Source organism: Lampetra planeri, chromosome 13, assembly GCF_965212315.1.
Source record: "Lampetra planeri chromosome 13, kcLamPlan1.2.h2, whole genome shotgun sequence".
In the NCBI taxonomy this organism is placed as follows: Eukaryota; Metazoa; Chordata; class Hyperoartia; order Petromyzontiformes; family Petromyzontidae; genus Lampetra; species Lampetra planeri.
In genome coordinates, this window is record NC_136119.1 from 8,164,991 (window position 1) to 8,185,587 (window position 20,597).

At 41.6% G+C, this 20,597-nt stretch overlaps 1 protein-coding gene across 1 annotated transcript; it reads right to left on the bottom strand.

Annotated features, from left to right (window-relative positions):
• Positions 1-259: 259 nt before the first annotated feature.
• LOC144722031 (aminopeptidase Ey-like) lies at positions 260-14,200 on the bottom strand. Its single transcript, XM_078600101.1, has 20 exons — positions 13,599-14,200; positions 13,244-13,386; positions 12,397-12,521; positions 12,190-12,316; positions 11,885-12,039; positions 11,438-11,551; positions 10,148-10,291; positions 9,477-9,542; positions 9,302-9,367; positions 8,634-8,806; positions 8,314-8,390; positions 6,533-6,663; positions 5,680-5,735; positions 4,563-4,710; positions 4,293-4,372; positions 4,079-4,189; positions 3,484-3,651; positions 3,216-3,356; positions 2,553-2,634; positions 260-1,830 (listed from the first exon to the last, which is right to left on the bottom strand). Exons 1-20 carry the CDS (start codon positions 14,183-14,185, stop codon positions 1,666-1,668), a joined length of 2,859 nt encoding a protein of 952 aa, XP_078456227.1. The 5' UTR covers positions 14,186-14,200; the 3' UTR covers positions 260-1,665.
• Between the last annotated feature and the right edge of the window lie 6,397 nt (positions 14,201-20,597).

Here is a 20,597-nt window from a genome sequence, read left to right on the forward strand (position 1 = left end):
CCATACTGGACGGGTCGCGGGGGATATATGCCCATACATCACTCGACTACTCAGATGTTGGGGGCATAGACATGCGGTACAACAGTGTAATTTGACGCTCTCTCCTCTGCTTACCACCACGTAGCTGCCCCACAGCAGCCTATAACACCCTGCTGTGCATGGAGATCACCCATCCAATCAATGCCCAGGCTCAACCCAGCTAGCTTAGCTTCCGAGATCGGACAACAGGCACATTGCAAGTGATTTGGTCCGAGGCCCGTTTGTTCAACGTAGAGTTTTATTCATTCCCTGACAGTGCTCACGGTGTCCAAGCAAAACATTATTGGACTAAACAGAGTAACTAAGGTCGTAATCCGTTAAATAGTCATGGCTTCCTTTAAAGTGTCACTTCAGTGTACGTGGTGTAAACACTTAACTGCCAATAAAGTCACTTTGATGAGTAACGTAAGATTAACTATTATGAGAGTATAGTGAATTGTTAATTATCTTAACGACCATATATTTGTTTCATCTTGGCTTCAGTGCCATGGCAAAGGGATTACAGTCTTGCTTTACATTTATAAGACATGGTTACCAAGTAAAAATTTAGAAAACAAAACAATATTTACTCTTTGGTTCTTTCGGTAAAGTCACGTAGAAAGAAATTAAATTAAATAATAGAATACGACGTTTCGATTGCAACACAAGCAGTCGTCATCAGGTATGAATTAAATTTGAGAGACAAAACACAGACACGGAGACACACAGACAGACACTCAAGTCTATGTTGTGTGCCTCTCTCTGTCTGTCTGTGTTGTCTCTCTCTGCTTGTGTGTCTGTCTGTGTGTCTACGTGTCTGTGTTTTGTCTCTCTCTCATAGCCTTGAGATACAAGGATCCCTCTGCATGAGCTTATTTGATCGCTTCATCTCCACAGTGGGCATCTTCTCGGGCATGCTATTTTCTCCTTTTAGTCCCCACTAACCATTATCATCCCTTATAGTGAATGTGCCCTGAGTAATATAATGACGGGATCATGCCAATAACTCTGGAGATCCTGGTTCTTTAAAAAAAAAACTTCCTTCCAGGTGCTTATCTTGAATGAAAAATTGTGTGTAGTCTAAATTGAGTGAGACAATACGACCGAGGCTGATGGATAACCCCAAATGTGAAAATGGAGAGCCTCCTCAGACATGTTGAACATTGCCTAAGTGACAACACCAGCTCTTGGCTGCAGCTTTGCGGTAACAAGCTACACGTGAATGCTTTTATGAACTTGTTTTTTTTTTAAACTGTAAATGCGACTTTACTCTGCGGAGGTTTTCTATGAAATCATCAAGACAAAAATTTGCTTCTTACGAAATGTTTTACATAACACATCAATGGGTAAAAAAAACACGTAGAAGATTACTGCAGTAGCTTTCGGTGTATCAAAAATGTCTGTCAAAAGCAATCGATACAATCTAGTTAAGTATAGTCAAGAGACACAATTGAGCCCTTCCATATCTATGTCACCATCGATGCTTACGTCATACATTTCACACGAGACATTTCAACACGGGGTGACTAAAGTAATATACAGTATTAAAGTAGACAGATGAAAGCGAAAATTATTCAAGCGGATACAACTGAAATTTTCTCAGTGTCATAGTGAGCGATTTAAGTAATATGTGGCTCGTTTCTAGAACTAATAGTAGATAACATTTTGGTTGACTTTGGACTCGAACCAGCTGTTGATTCTTTCTTCATTTTGGGCCCTCCACTGGATGTTGGTCTTGGTCCTCTCAATGGCCTGTTCCATGGTGGCCGCAGCTGAACCCAGGTTGGGATGTGTCACCTTAAATTGCAGGAGCTGATGATACAAAGTATAAAATGCCTTTTGAATTTCATGTAAATCAATGCATTCCTTCATTCATCCATGTGCTCGGGAATCATAATTCGGCTGTAAAGTTCTGCCTAGCAAAACAATATTCACAATAAAATACAATAATCTAAATAATACATATGATTGTGGCTTTTTTTCCATTGCAGCAATTGTTTGCTGCCTGTGTGTGTATGTGGGCTTACACTTGGATATCACAGCTAACATCAGTGTTTAATGATTTCTGAACCAGTCTTGGGCATGCCCTTCACCAACACACTCTGACAAGCATGGTGAAGTATGGGCAACCAACCCCCATGACCAACACGGTTTGTGGGGAGCTATTACATCAAGCAGTAACTTGACGAGAGGGCTGTGAATAATTACGATGAAACCGTGACTTGACATAGCGTCATGAAAGCGCATGCAGATTTATGGTACAACAAAAAAAAAACCTTGCATGTTAAATATATATATATTAGACAATAAACTTTCCAAGCGCATAGTTTGTCAGTACTCTACATTCCACGAGTAAATGAACAGAGCCGACTAACAACCATCAGCACCACTCCGCTCTTGCGGTCCCAAATAAGGGCTTCAAAACATTGAACTTTGGATCGAGAAAGGGTCGTGGACCTTTCCATGAGTCAAACAGACCAGGGCAGACCACAGATGTTTATTGCTAAAGTAAAGCTGGAACCATATCCACTTGCCTCGTCGAGGTCGGCCTGCGTGCTGAAATGCCTCGTGACGCCCGTAATTAAGTTTGAGAAAGAAAAGAACCCAGAGCCATATCTGTAAAACATCATGGGTCGACAATTAGGAGACAAAGGCTGCAGTAATCCGGATTCATAAAACAACACACGCTATGCAAGCATCAAAGCACGAAGAAGACATCTTAAGACTTTGTACAGACTCATAAACAAGCTAACTTACAAAAGGGTGAAACAAAGTATGAACATGTATGCGCACAACACAGAAAGTATATGCAAATGAATAATTACTGGATATCTTTTAACAGTAAACAGAGGCAATGTAGTTTAACATTCAAGCATTATATAAAAGTAGGTCTTGAGGTTTTGAAGGTGTGCGAGACTCCGCAGTATAGAAAGGGAAATGTTCTAGGAAACTTCAGCAGAAAAGGAGAATTAATAACCTAATGCCAACACATTTTCCCAAGTTTGTACAGGTAAACACATCCTGCATCTATGTTAATTACAAATACTGGAATCTGTACACAATTAAACGTAATATTGTGAGTCTAAGATATTAGTACAATCTCAATACTGAGAATCGTGTCATCATTTTGTGACGTAATTTGTAAGTACACTTTAAGCGTGCAGTAAATATGAATTAAAACATGTGTGGGTACTTACTGGTTGAAAATGAAGTCCCATTTCTCTTTGACGAAACTCCACGCCAGAGGCTGCCCAATGACATTCCGGGCCACCGACGTAATGACACTTGTGGCATCCTGCTTCCTGATAAAGGTTGAATCTAAAGCATACTCCAGGAGCCTGTCAATCCACATGCCCCCCCCCCCATCCACAACAATAATTTGTGAGAGTGAACATTCACGTAGCATAAGTAGAGGTGAACATCTGCAAGGGGTTGTGGCGAAGTGAGGCCAAGCAAGGGCTTTACCGTCTGAGGATCCAGGGCTCGGTGCTGCAGGCCAATGCTGATCTCAGCTTCTCCTTTTCCACAGGGAAGGTAGTCTCTTGGAAAAGCTTGAATGCGAAGTCCCATTCCAAAATACTACCAGCTGCCAGGGCTTGGCAGTAAACCACCGTGCGAAGGTTCGGATGAATTCTTAAAACACAACGGGGTTTTTAAATAAATAAGCATTAGTATTAGATTACTGAACTGCCCAGGCAATGATACAGTTGTGCAGAATCAGAATATTTATTTATCCTGGAGAAATCCGATGAGCTATGAAGCTCTTTTCACAAATGCTTAATCTTCCCCAACCATCCAAATGTACACCCCCAACATTATCGACCGTGATGTTTTCATCGTGTGTTAATTTGTGTTCTTGCAGGTGTGAAAATAAAGTAAATAAAATGAGATTGCCTTGCGAAAACTTCAATATACCCGTATTGCGTGTCCTCGTTTTTTTATGAAAAACCCTGTTGTTCTATAACGAGTTATCGGTATTCGCTCAATTGAGGGACAAAGAGTCTTTTATCATGACAGTAAATTTACCCGTGACACTTAATACAATTCTACGTGCACTTACACATTGCTTGATTTATTTTCCATCCACTTCTGGAATATTGTCAAGGCACTTTCTAGACATTCTCGCTTGCCGTACCCACAAGCCGTGTTTACAGCGTACACCTGCATATACCTGGAACACATCAGAGAATTCTTGTTAATCTCACCATTGACATGTTGTGCTGAAGCAAAATGTTGCGCAATTCAAACTCACGAGATATATTTACAATACTCACTGGTCCATGTGGCCATTGGGAACAAAACTGAGGTTTTTGTGTATCTGATAAACATTTTCTATTTGCTTTAACATGTATTTCTGTAAAGAGAAGACAACATATGACGCAACAAATCATCGTTGGAGACACTTTGACGGAAGCGCTATCACATCGTGACACGTCCCTTCCCTTATTTCTTTATTTACACATTTCACACAATTCAATTTAACATCAAAAGAGGATTAGTATTGAATGATGCGTGATCAATAGGTGCGCCTGTTTTTTTCTTGCCTGGATACTCCCGTAGTATTTGGAGGTGGAGAACATCTCGTTGATGTATCCGAGGTTGTTGAGGGCTGTTCTCCAGGGAACATACTTATCTTCCTTTTCCAAATACACAGTGGTCTCCAATGCTTTCTCAATAGCCACCATTGCAGCTCTGATTTAGACAACGAATGTCATTTTAGTCTTTCGTCTGAAGTGCTCTTATACAGCTATGCAAGCATTACAGTCAATGAAAGTCATGATATTCGGCTGTCTTTTTTGTTCAATCGTATGATCTTTCAGCACTGCGGTTAGTGTGTAAGATTTTAGGTTTTATCCAATCACAGTGCTTAAGTAAATAATAAGAAACTTTCAGAGTTTTATTTATTAACGTTTTTAAAATACAAATTGTACATTTAATATTCACGTTACATTTTCACGTGTTTTCAGCTTAAGCAAGGAACACAATTCAGTGCAAAACAGTAAACCTTGTATCAACCAAGTCGTGTCTGTTATCAGTTTCTTATATGTTTGCAATGACAAAGACTTGCCAAGCTCGGCTGAATCTCTCCCAGACTCACTACCCACTGCTGCCAGAAACACCCATTACACTGCACATTATTGCTCATGGGGTAGTCATTTTAGTTTAATGTTCACTACCAAAAATGTTGGTCAGTAGCAGTGCCGGATTATCCTAGTAGCATAGGTAGCATATGTTACAGGCTCCGCACTTTCAAGGGCCCCACACTAAATGTTTTCAAGGTATCAATTCCGGTTTTATGATTCTGCACTTGCTCTATTATGATAGTACTATACTGCCTTCAACTTTTATGAACGACTGGGTGTTTAAGTTTAGCGATTTGCCATATTATCTGGATGTATAGCAAGTGAAAAAATACGATTACTTTATTGTGCAAATAAAATAAGTGTTGTTTAATATTTATGTGTTTTTTTTATTTAGGGCCCCTTTATAACTTATTCTGCAGGCCCCGCACTAGCTTAGTCCGGCACTGGTCAGTAGAGTGGTGTGCAAACCGTTGAATGTAAAAATGTCAGATGTTAAACGTAGCTAAAAGAACATGTGCAAGGCCGAAATTAAATTCTCAATGATAAATACTCTATCCAAAAAATATAAATACTTTACGTGGCAAGGCTGAATGTGTCATCAATAAGCTGAGCTCGATTTTGAAGTGGTATAGCCTGCAGGAATAAAAGGAGACATGGAGGCATTAATAAAATAACAAACATGAACGGTGGAAAATTGTGTCACCATCATAGTCATAAAGAATAAATGTTTTTAAAATCAACAGTTTCATTTCACTTTTATCAGTAGCTCTCATGGTCAACTGTGTTGCTTGCTTACACCACTCCTGGCAAAAGAACCTCCATTCGAGGGAATTCTACAGAGCTTCTCTAGAATGCATTTTTGGCCTACTCCTCCACACTTCAAATTCAGGACCATAATTTGATATATATAAACACATATATCAATATACACGGTGTAAAATAACCAAATCAATAGTTAGTTTGCTATAGCCCAATATAACCCAAGCTTGTGTTCACTGTTGTGCAAAACAATAATGGTTTCATGAATGGCTATGCAGATTAGAGAGTGGTGAAATAGAGCTTTAGTCTTCTTGGTTCTTTCGGTAAAGTCACGTAGAAGGGAAATAAGAAAATAAAAATAAATAAAACATTATAAAATTAAATTCTCACGACGTTTCGGCCACAACTTGCGTTGTTATGTTTTATTTTTTTATTTCATTATTTCCCTTCTACGTGACTTTACCGAAAGAACCAAGAAGATGAATCCCTGCAGTCACGAAAGAAGCTTTAAATCGAAATTTAGAGCTCTAGTCTTTGCGCCATTGGATGCGCATGGTTAATGGAGTTGTGGGGAAGCAGAAAGACTCCGTGCTGATTGGATATCCTTGGCTTCGGAGCCCCATCGCGAATGATTATTGAAACGTGGCACGAGTTTATCTCGGAACACTTACAGAATGGTTCAGGTTGAGTTGATTCAGTAGGTGCTGGAAATTTACATCATCATAGTGCACACGGTAGTATCCCATCGCTTCCACGTTTAGGATCACCCATGACGTAGGATGCACAAGATCTGAGAAAACCTCTGCAAACACCAGCATGATCAACCACACAGGATTAGGCATATTCATGATTTAAACGTGTGCCATCCGACAAGTGTAATCGATATCTTAAAAGTTACTGATAGGAAAAATGGACCAAAGAAAATACATTTGAGTTCATGGGCCTAATTTTTTCGCTATTTTGGATGCCATTGTACCTTTTTGGGAGCACTAACAGCCGTGTTCATACAAAATCCCGAATAGTGCGTAGGGGGCCGTCCATATATGACGTCACGCGATTTTTGACCCCACCCCCCTTCGTCACGCGGCGTCACAAAAAAATCAGACCTACCCCCTCAAATATGACGTCACAAACCTCTGCCCCCCCCCCCCAATCGCTTTAAACTATTGTCATTGTAGTGCGTATTTAATGTGGCGCTGCACTCTGATGTTGTAGGAGAAACATTTATTAAAAAGTCAATTAAATGAAGTACAACGTGTTGTCTACATTTATTTAAAGTTGCACATTTTGATGTGACGTCACATTTCCCCTCGTCACACATCGTCACAAATGTCTGACCCCCCCCCCCCCCAGGTGCGTGACGTCATTTATGGATGGCCCCTAGCTTGCACTTCATGCGCAGCCGATCCAGAATAAAAATGTATCCATTCTGCCCCTTCTTTTGTTACAACTGGGGAATAAACCAGAGTGGGCAGGGTTATGGTGTAGAGCAGATCAAAACGATGGTGGAGAAGTTGACATGCGAACGCAGACACTCTCTGTTCCATTCTGCAGGAACGTATCTGCCATCACGCAGAATGACATTAGACACATCTTTGAGGGTGTGGCTTATGTGCGGAGTGCTTTATTTTTGTTAACCAGCTAAGACCCACTCGAGCTATATAGCTATTTTTTCAGACGCGACCTAGCCACAAATGATCGCTCAACAAATTGGCTTCTTCGTGTGCAAATTTATAGCAGCCAAACCATCAACACAGCAACTGCCACACACACACACTAACATTTGCGTGTTCAATTGTGAAAAGGACAGAGCCTCTGATTGATCAGCTCGGTCCGTCGGGCAGGGAAAGCGTGCCGATGTAGTAAAAGCCAAAGATCCCCCAGGTTACCTTGATAGACTGTAGGGGCAAGTGGTGTTAGCGATCACCTATAAAGGCAGGCACGGCACACGAGGGGGTGGGTGGCCAACACCACGCCCGGCCGCCTTTGTCTCCCCAGCGACGATGTTTACACGCCGCGCCAGGTACTTATTTGAGGCTGAGTCGACCTAGGGGAGGCCCAGGTACCGGTTCAGATAACCGTCACCGGTGTTGGCCGTGAGCGGGAATCGAACCTGGGTCGCCGGGTTCGTAGAGCAGCGCGCTAACCACTACACCACCGCTCCCTGCTATCGATGTAGCACACACACACACGTGCGTGTACGTACGATACTGACTCCCCGTCCGCACTCTTTCGGCTACCAATTGTCTGCGGAGTTTATTTGGGCACCGCCAATACGATCCACTTACAGCTGGTCCGAGTCAAAAACACTGCTTCGTGAATTAGGCTGGAGGAAAAAAAAGTGAAAGCAACCTCTACACGAATCAGACGCGATGTCTTCAATCACCGTGTGATGTGTATTCTGTTGGCAAGCAACGTGAACCGACAACACTGAGGTGCAATCATTCCATACCCTCTTCTTGATTTAGCCATTTGATTGAGGAAACATGAGTTGACGTCTTCCACGTGATGGGTATGTACCAAACGTAGCTGCATAAAAAGAAAGAAACAAAAAGTGCAGGTTAACACAATGCTTACACTGTAGATGGCCATAAACATTTGGATAATAAAGATATGTCCCGAGTCTTTGATGCTATAAAAACAACAGCGGACATTAACATTTAGCGAGAGCAGTTAATGTGTTGTGGCGATGGCACCAAACAGGTAAAACTAGGTCGGCAGGGGTATTTGCGTAAAATAATATCGTAATAAGTTCTCCCCCAAAAAAATTACTTGAACTCAGATGGTCGGGTGACGGTGCTGTTGGGATTCAGCAGGAAGTGGGACTGAGTCAACTTCCCAGAGGACGTGTTCACGTGCACCACTGGGTAACCCATTTGAATTGTCCAGCGGTTCAAAATGTCCTTGACAGGCACTGGAAGAGTCACCGTGTGATTGTCCACCGCCTATAAGGAATGCAACGATATTGGGGAGGGGGGGGGAGTTTAACATCTTGTCATTGTTTTCTGCGCATGAAACAAAGATGTAATGCATTTCCACACCCAAATAATTGAAGTACAAATTAAGTCCTTTATTTTTGTTTGAGTTTTTTATTGGTGCCATTTCTTAATTTTCTTGTTATTTTTGGATTGTGCTTGCTAGTGGCTGTATATGAGATTTGGTCCTTATACAGTATATCATTAATGTACAGCGTTATGAGTTGCTATGAGCATGAATGACGCTATATAAAATGAAAGTAGTATTATTGTCCTGCATTTAATATGTAAATCATGAAAAGAACCCATGAAGATGTACAAAATATTGTACTTTAAATGTTTGTTTTATTGCATGGTACTATATTATATATTTTACAGTTTTCTTATAGTAGTATTTTTATTCCTATGAGTATCATTGGTGTATTCGTGGCATTACTTAAATGTAATGTTTATATATATTCTTACCAACTGCAGATGTCTCGACAGGTCTTCGTGTACCGCATTTCCAAATTCCAGTTCCTTCAGGTATGACTGATTTGAAGGAATTAAAATAAGATGTAAGTTAAATGACGTAGTTATGGTAAAATGATGCCACACTCTACATAAATGTGAATTGTTTCATGAAGTAAAATTGGTTTACCTTAAGACCAGCTACAAACACCGGCTCAGTCAGGAAGCTGGAAGTCATGCTCAGGATACATGCACCCTACAAGATAGGGAGGAAACGATTTTAATGAACCTTCATAGTGACATCAATTATTGTCCATTTGCAATCATTGATGTTCATTTCGCCATCACAATCTGAATCGTGAGTCAAGCACAGGAGGTGGGGTTTGGGTGGACCGCACACATTTGAGGAGCCCACTGGGTTATGAGATGGCCAGGAAATGGTAGTGCAGCAAGTGGTTTTAATTAATCTGTGCAGAGCTTTGAGTGTTATCCCCTGGCATCCATGTTGTATTGGGGACTGCAGTTTTATTTCACATGCCAAACACTCACTAATGGTTTTGGCCAAACACACCAATACTGGATCCTCCTGAAAAATGTCTTAAGACTCAGTGAGGCATTCCTGGATAAAAAAAGGACACGGTTATATTAATATTTATTATTTACCAAGTATGTCATTATATTATTAGGCTCATAATGACTATATAGATATCTATGAATGTATATGTTTGTGTGATACTGCATTGGTAGCAATGCACATTGCCTATTACGTATACCTCTTTTTGGCAGTGTCATTGACAAATATGTTCAGTATATTAATGTCTTTCCCCACAACCGTAGTTATGCCCTCTGTGTACTGGTCACCTTGCTGTAAGAGATGGTGTCGAACATGGAGTTTGCCTGAGCTGGAGTCATAACTTCACTGTGTGGAACGGAGAGTGGGCGAGATGATGCAAGAGCATCCACGCTCATGGCTCGCTGCAGGTCGTTCAATATGATCAATGCTTTCTGTTCATAGTGAGAAACGTCACGCAGAACTGTCACATGAATGAGGTCAAAGCTCTCATCCGGAATGAACACCCCATTCATCGCACCTCCTGGCTTTGACATTCCTCAAAGAACTTTTCTGTGAGATCGGCCGCATCAGAACATCGACAGGCTGACGCGCACATTGTCATCGTCAATGGAACGCGAGAGACAAGCCTCGCGAGGGTGATCGTGGCCATGCAATCCAAACTATGGACCATCTAGTAAACCACTGTAGCATGTGCTCCTTCAGTGGAGGAATAACAAAAAATACAAATTATATCCGGGAGCTTTCACGTGGCTATTGGTGTGTAGCTCCTGAACATGTTGCCATAAGAAAGAATAAAATTAGTAATGTGTAGTTTTGGCTCACTATTGTACAAATACTGTACGTACCAAGCACCTGCGTGTGATAACACTGGAAAGTAAATAGCCTCGGGTCGATGTGTAATACTTAAAATGCTCAAAGAGTTTGGTTTAAAATGGAAATTGCTTGGTATTAGTATGACTGTACAGCATCTATGGAACACTTTTTATATTGTAAAAATATAAATAACGATCTGAAAGAAGAAGGCTTTACCCCTTCTGGCATAAATACAGGTGTGAAGATGTTCAAACACCAAATAGACACTTATGCGGCATCAAGTCTATATTAACCACACATATTTATGGCAAAACATTAAAACAAATATGCTTTGTTAATGTAGGTACTGTTCTTGAACTTGATTATAAAATCATATTTTTTTGCTTGTTTTACCACAAGTATGTGTGGTTCAGGAAGACTTGATGCCGTCTAATATGTGTCTTGTTGGGGTTTGAAGTATCTTAAAACCTGTAACTTTTGCCAGAAAGTGTAAAGTATATATTTTTTATCATTCAACATTAGTAAGCCTACGTTGACAGGACAAGAACCATAAAACATGTACTTTTACAACCACTGTTAAAGTTCTGAATATAGTTGAAATCAATGTATATTTCGATATTCATGAGTGTCACAATACACGAGTTATGCAATCATCTTTCTTTTATTTTAGCTTCACAGCTGATATGTTGGACCTCCACTCCACAAGCAACCCGTTAATGTAAAACCAGGGTGCGTAACCCCGACTGTTATTCCTTTTTACGTACTATGTTCCAGCTGGGCTCCACCTCGTGCGTGCCGATGTATTCCAGGTAGCTTGCGAATCCCTCGTTGAGCCACAGCTCAGTCCACCACCGCATCGTGACGAGATTCCCAAACCACTGCGTGTAACGTGGGGGCAATTACGGGGAAATTGACAACAATGCAGTTGGCCATTTGCAAAATATATCGGCATGGGATAATAAGCAAGCCAATATTTTTGGCGTTAACAAACGCTGTAAAATAACGGCATGTTTTTGTTTGTTTTACGTCATATATAAATGTTTGTGGCTTCATTTGTGCGAGCTTGTTTGACTGCATCAACTATTACTTCGGGTTTATTTGATTTTACGAGCCTAGATTTCACGAGCAAACGTAAACAACTGCGGTCGCCTTTCTTGACGCGAACTCGCTGGGAGAAACTGCGACTTCCCGGGTCGTCCGTGCGCTCTGACCTGATGAGCAAGCTCATGGGTGATGATGGTGGCAACACTCTCCTTGTTTCCATTCGATGACACGTCGGGGTCGTAGAGGAGAGCCGTTTCCCTGTAGGTCACCAGACCCCAATTCTCCATGGCACCGGCAGCAAAGTCCGGAATAGCAATTTGATCTAAGCGCCGCCAAGCCACGCATGTGAAAGTGCATTGTTATTTTTTTGGTAGCGACATTCTACTATAAATATCTCGTGACCGCACCGTGATTTATAAAATTCATATATTTGCACGTTGTTTTGTTAAGCGCATTTAAGGTTTCACCGTACCTGACTTTGGAAGGACATACGGCACATCGTAGTAATCTTCAAAGAAGTTGAGTATCTTCCCAGTTATATTTAACGCATATTCGGCATTTCCTGCAGCAATTTCAGTTTTCTTTGCCCAGATGCGTATCTGCAAATGTGCGAATTGTTAAATATCTGCCAAACAACACGGGTCACCTTTAATAATACAATACAGTTGTGATTACTCACTTTAGTATTCTTTGCCATTACTTCCACATTTTCAAAGTCACTGATTATAAAAGCAAGAAGATATGTTGGCATGACCACTGATGTGTTGAACTTCGTATGGACCCAGTCGTCTTCCTCTTTTGTTGCTGTGGACATATATTCACAGAATTGATTAAACAGCATACTCATTACAGCAGTGACCCAGGTATGCTGTAAATGGAGAAGGCAAAAGTACACACGTATGTATGAATGCATTTGCAGAGAGGTTAGAATGGGTGGTCTATGTAGACCCCGTTACATGTGGATGTGCATGATTACTGCTGGATGAGAGACTCCCTATGCCTTGTTTGCATGTGGGAATCATTTAACGATACATGTACTTGAACACGCTGGTTAGTGCAGGCTGGTGAAGACGAGAAACCTTGATGTTGAAGAATTAATTTTCTGCACTGCCCTCTGCTATCCACCATGTAGCCCTGCAGCCTATAACACCTTGTTGTGCATGCTGGTCACACTTCCAAAGACGATTCGTGCCCAATCCTGCTTGGCTGTTAATATCTGACAATATTGGGCATATTCTGGTTGATGTAAACCTGGGAACCCATTGTAATATACATTAAAACCAAATACGTTCATGAGAATCAATTTCGTCAATTACAATTTTAGTTTTTAGTAGGTTGGTAAAAAAAATAATGTCATTGATAATACTGCTGAATGTCCTTGTACTAATAATAGTAAACTAGTTTTCATCCAGCCATAACTTGAGAATACCTGGCTACACGTTTAGAAGAGAGTGGAATTGTCATCACTGGAATGCAGATAGACTTACAAGATAGACTTACAAGATAGACTTACAAGATAGACTTACCAACAATAGGCATATTGGACAAAGCAACATGTTCAGCTTTGTGAATCAAGGTGATGTCAAATGTGGCTTTCATGTCAGGCTCATCGAAGCAGGGAAATGTTTTTCTGGCATCTGTCGGTTCCATCTGTGAAGTTGCCATTATCCTAGATGAAAAGGCAAAAAAAAAGTTAATTAATGAACGTTACAAACTAAAGCAAATGAAAATATTCGTCTGCAAGCGAACCAAAACAGTGCCATTAGAATGCTAAGACACCACAAACTTTCGTTGAGAAGTCACATCACTCAGTATTTTTTGTCAAGAAAAAAACCAGCATGAAGAGAAACATAGAAAAAAATAATAGCGTCTGTGACTTACTTGGTTTCATTGTTCTCCGTGTATTCACTTCGATACAAACCAGCCAGATCATCGGCAAGCTCGCCCCTGAATTTTGCGTGAAGAACATATTCCATGCCCCTCTCAAGTTTCGCCCCGATCAACTGCACCACCAGATATTCGGTTTTCGTTGCGAGCCACGTGTTGACGGCCATTACTCCGTTTGGTCCGGAGAGTGAGATATTGTCATTGTCCGAGTAGTTGAGCTTGTTGCTGTGAATCAGGATAACGTCAGTCTGCTCCTCGCATTTCATGGTGATATTCACGTGGCCACTGAAGATATAAAGACCATCCGGCTGTTTGTAAAGTTCAGGCTTGAGCTCCACTTCATAATGCGTTGGGATTACGTTTCTTGGCAGACGGTACTCATTCCAAGGACCGGGGGGATATGGAGGTGCCGTTGTGGTGGACGGTTTGGTTGTGAGCGGTTTGGATGTAGTTTTTGGATCACTGCTGACACTATCTTTTCCAATTAGACCAGCCATGAGGCCAACTACCACTAAGGCCACTGCTACTGCCAAGGCAATAACAATGGCTTTAGTTTTGCTGATATGAATTCCCTTCCCCATTGTGAACAAGAATGCACCTTCTGTGGCTATCGACTTTCCTTATATCGAGCAAGAAAGTGAGACATTAACCATGCCAGTCATCCAAGGCTATTAATGGATGACAGTTCACAAGCGTCGTAGGTATATAAATGTTTATCACCACAAAATACAGCTACAATATGTTTCAATTGCTTCAGTTCAAGGCACTCTTGCATGTGATAGCTAATACACATGTATGTCAGTTTTAAAACTGAGGCCATAGAGGCCATTATGCAAAACGTAACCTATTATATATAAAAACAATCCTCTTAAGGCAATGTGATTGATGCATTTGTTCAGTTCGTTAAGATAAGATGATATTGCTGTGACTCACTGTTTTCGGTACATGAATTGAAATAGAAGTTGCACATTGTATTGGCAAAATAAACACGCTTAAACGTGAAGCATTTGCTAAATAACACAAGAGCACATTTTCTCCACCAGCTTGTTAAAAAATGTTAAACTTTATACACAATAACATGTTGGTATATATATATACAATTAATAGAGAGATCACTGATTATATTTAGAAGCTTTAAAAGAAATTTAATTGTTTGGAATGTCCTCCTTTTTTACATTCCTTCCAGCACCTGACAAACACAAAGTCATGGTCACTAGAGTGGATAGTGGTCACGTGCTGCAGGCAGCACTGCGACACAAAATCATGACCTCTAAATGCAATGGCACCCTCTTGCGACCACTTATAGATTTTCCCACTGCTGACTTCAATATTTGCCTCGGTTTTAACTCACTGAGGCCATCAAATGGCATAAACTTGCGTTGCAACACAATGTATTTTTTTTTTATGGAGGTTTTACCATTCGACAATAATATTTATATTTTAAAAAGTTTTGCTGACCGGCATGGCGGGATTGACAGACGGACGGTCACATCCAAATTACGCCCGTGTTACAAGTTGACACTAAAACAAGTATCTCAGTGCCTTAATAGAACGGCAGTATTTGTACCCTACCACAGTCCTAGTTTTATTTTTACCATTTATCCATCTCAAATAATTCATAAAAGCCTAACATGGAAATAAATGGAGATTGTCAAAAGCATAAAAGGCAAACTGTGATTGTGTGTTATAACTAAAGTTTGAAAGCCAAGACAATGATTATAAAATTGCATCGTGCATCTCTCTGACTGTTCTTTGAAATCGCAGTTGCAGACCACATTTCAAGTTGTAAAAAAACAGCCCAATTCAAGTTGTAATAGATAACAGTTCATACTTTTTTAATTGAGCAAGGATATAAAAAATTGACAAAAGAGATGATGGAAGGGGCTTCCAAAGTCGATAAGCGTGAGCGAAGATGCGGATATAAAGAAGTGTTTTGACCTTCGATGTGGTGGTTGAACCACTATCACCGTCTGGTGGGCAAAACAGTCTGGTGGACTAAGGCCTCAACATAGCTTCAGGAATAAGTGAAGTTCACGGAAAACATTAACCAAAGTAGTTGCTATAAAAGAGTTGTAAGGATAAGACTGATCCCCAGTGAGTAACTTAGAATGAATCAGAGAGCATTGGATCATGAATCAACTTAACTGCATTGCATTCCATCAAGTAATAAGGTCAGAACACGTGAAAAAAATATTAAATGATACTGCATGGGCATGTAGTGATTTTACCCCTCCAGTTACCTGATGAATTGTTACAATTTGGGGGTCACACAAACAAATAATTTTAATATATTTTTTGGACACTATCGTTTTTGTGTAATGTCTGTCCCATTTGACAACCACTACTGCAGCTTTAAAAATGCTGATATTGCACATTTAAATTTTAGATTTAACAATTTACTCATGGATGTTGAATTGTCTCTGTCTATTGAAAGTTATTTAATTTGGCATTACTACTTTTCCGCTGCGCTGCATTTTTCCCATCAGTGTAGAGTGAAGGCGGATCAACGTGTTTCTCAGGTATAAATGTCAGCATCGGACAATGCGATTGCATTGATGATCCCTTATAATGAGGAAACGGTATCCCGTTGCCTTTCTGTTTTGCTGGTCTCGATGAAAAATCCCACCATCCTGTCTCTGAGCTGGTGACAATTTCAAGGCCGAGTGCAGAATGTGTGCAAGAATTGTGATGTTAATCTTGACACGCAGGCTTTCGCGACCCATATTATCTCTATATATATGTTAAAGGGAAATTTGTGATTATGTGTGTCTGTTCAAAATGTTTAGCGTACTTCCCGACCTGCAACAAACTTGACATTTTCCATGTGGGTTAGCGCGCTGCGCTACGAACCCGGCGACCCGAGTTCGATTCCCGCTCACGGCCACCAGTGATGACGATTATTTCAACCGGTCCTGGGCCTCCCCTAGGTCGACTCAGCCTGAAACAAGTAACACTTGTGGTGTGTGAACATCGCCATTGGGGAGACAAAGGCGGCCGGGCATGGTGAATCCAAGTTCCGGGCGAAGCCGGGTAGTAAAGCTAGTTCATAATAAAGGGTTTTGGGTTAGATCGCGTAAGTAGAAATGTGTCGTAACCCTCCACCACCCAACACAGCCAGTCAGGTATGTCACGTAAACAACGCGCCAATTAGTGACTACTTCAGCCCACCGGTGTGTTCGAGAGTAAATCCACAACATTTACAATTTGAATACGACGTTTCGCTGATAATTACATCCATCATCATCGGGCAAATCGCCCGATTTCAACACACCGGTGGGCTGAAGTAGTAACTAATAGGCGCGTTGTTTAGGTGACAAACCTTCCTGGCTGTGTTGGGTGGTGAAGGGTTACGAGTTACGACACATTTATACTGACGCGATCTTCCCCAAAAACCTTTTTAATTAATTAATCTTGACATACAAAGCATTCTGAATTGCTGTTGAAGACAACTCTTTTTCTTGAAATGTTTACGATTCCTAAGACCGTGGCTTAATGTCTCACTGGATATTTTCTGCAACACTGTTTGGGCTATCCTGGGAGTTGGGATCATAAGGCACTGCCACATTTGATGTGGCTGAACTTGATCTGTGCTGATGCAGCACGGATCCCTCTTGCAAACTAGCTAGATAACTGGCTAAATTGGACTTTCTGTGTAACAAATGTACATTTCAAATCTAGAATTAAATGTACATTTATTGATTGACTAGAGTACGCCTATCCATAATAAACCTATATTACTACACCATATATGCAGCCAGCTATGGCTGCAGAGTTTGGTAGTACATGTTGTTTATGTCGTTTATTGTGAAAATTAGGTCACAGTTCCTATGACCACTGTTTCATTGCTTTTATGGCTTTATTTTGGTGATTTTCGAAAAGTTTTTTGGTTTGGCCATGTTTGTTTGTTGTAGTACAGAGTTAGACTGATGGCCTTAATCTAAGTTGTCTTGTGGTTGTTGTTGTTGTTTGACTTGCATGCCACTGGGATATTTGCACAGGGTTGGTGTACGGTGATTTTTTCTGCAATATTTTGCTGCCTTTTCTTGGATTTTCTGTTTGCACATAGTCACTTTAAGATGTTTTCTTGTTCATGTTTTTGTTTTTTGTTTGTTGCGGTTGCACCCGATTCAAGAGCCGAATGGCTCACAGGGCTATACCTAATAAATTAACTTTGAACTTTGATATTTAACACATTCCTGCGAAGGGAGCTGGTAGGAACGTTGGGTTGCTCGGTCAATGGCCAGGGTCAACGGTGGCGTGGTGTATTCCGCAAAATATGGCCGACTGTCAGGGCGGGCAGAAGCCGGCGTGAGTAGGTTAAACGTTGAGTTTTAAAAGGGCACTACAGGGTGACCAGCCCCTCCCCACCCAGCCCCACCCAGCCCCTCCCCACCCTCCCCACCCAGCCCCTCCCCACCCTCCCTTCCCCACCCAGCCCCACCCGCCCCACCAAGCCCCTCCCCACCCTCCCCTCCCCACCCAGCCCCTCTCCCCCTCCCCACCCAGCTCCTCCCTGCATGACGGACACAATCATCCCTTGTGGGCTGGTGTAACCAGGAGGTTCCTACCAGTATTATTTGCACCCTGTATTCGTATGATGCCATGCACAGTGTCTTAAGGGACAAATAAAGCGAGATGAAAATGCCAAAACAGTGTTCTGAAATAAAGCACTTCCTATAACTGTTCCATATATCGCACAGCATAGTTGGCTACGTGCGGTGCGAAAGAAGTTCGACATACACACCGCACACGCTCAACACATTCATGATACAAAGTACTCGCCTAGCGGCAACTGACACGTCTTCAACTTTGCCCAATTGCCCAGCAGAGGTCGTCCGCTGAACAGCAACGCGTTGTTTTCGCTATCTGAAATCTGCAGTCCCTGTCGTGCCCAGCTGGACGCGGGGCCGGCTCGAAAGGGCACTTGCACGCGCGCTCTGTGATTGGCTCAGGCTGCCGCGCCCCCGACACTGATTGGTGGAAAGTTGCTGGACTCCCGTCACACCCTCTCGGGGAGGGGGAGGGCTTTATCGTCAATATGCGAGACCAAAATACTTCACGTGTGAGCACACATATAAGGGGGAGGGGGGGCGAAATAACATTACTGCTGTATAGGCATTCAGGATGTAGTTTTCTCAAATGTACCAGCAGATTGTTGTTGGGAATGTGTTGTATTATTACAATTGTAAAAGCTAAGTGAAAGACTTGGGCTAGTTAAAAGAATGTTTATATTTTCGATTTAAAGCTTTCGTGACTGCAGGGATTCATCTTCTTGGTTCTTTCGGTAAAGTCACATAGAAGGGAAATAATAAAATAATAAAAATATGAAATAATAAAATACAATTCTCACGACGTTTCGGCCACAACGCAAGCAGCCGTCTTCAGGTGAAGAACAGGTCTGTCGGAAAGAAATAACCAAGAAAATGTTTTACAACTTGAAAGCAGCAGTAATTCATTACAAACTAACATCCATTTTATCCACAATGTACTGTCGTACACACATTTTTGAAAGTGCACAATCATAATATTGCAGCTGATGATTAATATTTATGGACGCCATTGAAGCATTTAATGTGATCGCTGAACGAAAAAGTCTGGAAAAAGTTACGTCGTGTACAGTAAAAATAGTAATTAAATCTGCGAGTGTGTGGCTTTCTTCGGCCGGAAACTTTTGTCCCAGATAGTTAAGATTGTACGGTCATATAGTGTCTCCACATTACAACAGCAGCCACTATCACAGTGCAGAATCACACTTGCCCCTTCCAAAGGTCATGTGCAGAGATCAATCTCAAAGCTCCCTTAATATGCAGAGCATGGTGACGGAAGGTAATTTTTGAACAGATGTGGTGTGTCGACTGCATGTACATCACTGTCACGCTCACATCGCAACCCCGATTCGCACGATTTACATTTCCGTAGATATGTACACTCACGCATCATAATTAAGACCTCCATTCTTTATTAATCCATCGGTGCCCTCCATCCAAGCGACGTTCAACATCGTGTTGGGTTCTTAATAATTACCGTTAGCAATAGCCCGCCCGTCGTTCTTCGTTTGCAATCGTCATTTCACCGATGTGCAAACGTTGCAATCTAACGGGATGTTAGGAATCTACGAGGAGGGTTAAGTGAAGTCATCGGCGGCTGTTGTCGATTCAAGGCCGTAGCCATGGAGTCAACATTGGGGGGGGGGGGGGACCAAATCTTCCAAGGTGTCTGGGGGTCCCAACCCAGAAAAATATCTAAACTTGAAAAATAATTTCCTGCCTAAAATATAATTTTAAAAAATCACTAACACATGGGATGAACTTTTTATTTATTTTTTACAATGTCTAATTGTATTACATTGCTCTATTTTTCCTTTTGTACCATTTATTGTTTCATTGTATGTAATGGCAGAGATTAAGGATTCATAAAGTAAAACCATAACCACAATCATATAAACAGCAATCTATGCGTTGATTTACATGAAGACAAGTCCAGATATTGTGGCCAAGGTTTAGCTTATTTGTTGTTTTTATTTACATAGCATAGCAATTATTTTATAGCAATATATTGGGGGGGGGGACATTTTGAGCATATTTGAATATTGGGGGGGGGATGTCTCTCCCTCCCAATAAAAATGTTTATTACGGCTTTGTGTCGATTACCCCCACACCACCACCACCACTGCTAAGCACGCGGAACTCTCCACACACAGAACCTGTCGCATCATGTCACTTCGTATCGTTTTGTTTTAGTTCTTCTTTTTCGGCGGGGGGGGGGTTGCTCGGCAGTGACCGTAAGAGTTCAAACGTCTCAGGGTTGACGATGAGAGTGGGTGTACGCGTTCGGTCGCATCGTTTTTTTATTTTTGTGGCAGACGAGAGCCCTCTTTGATTGGCTCGGGGCAGGCGCGCCCCTTGCGGGCACCGATTGGTGGCCCGCGCTTGGCCCTCCTGTCGGAATGTGCCACACCCCCCACCCACCCAACAGTGTCTGGTTTTGCTTCAC

Excerpts from the sequence above, each read along its gene's own strand:
- LOC144722031 (XM_078600101.1), bottom strand. The coding sequence starts at position 14,185 with ATGGGGAAGGGAATTCATATCAGCAAAACTAAAGCCATTGTTATTGCC. Across the intron at positions 8,807-9,301 it reads TGTCGAGACATCTGCAGTTG|GCGGTGGACAATCACACGGT; the intron begins GTAAGAATATAT and ends CATTCCTTATAG. Across the intron at positions 1,831-2,552 it reads CGCAGGCCGACCTCGACGAG|CTCCTGCAATTTAAGGTGAC; the intron begins GCAAGTGGATAT and ends TTGTATCATCAG.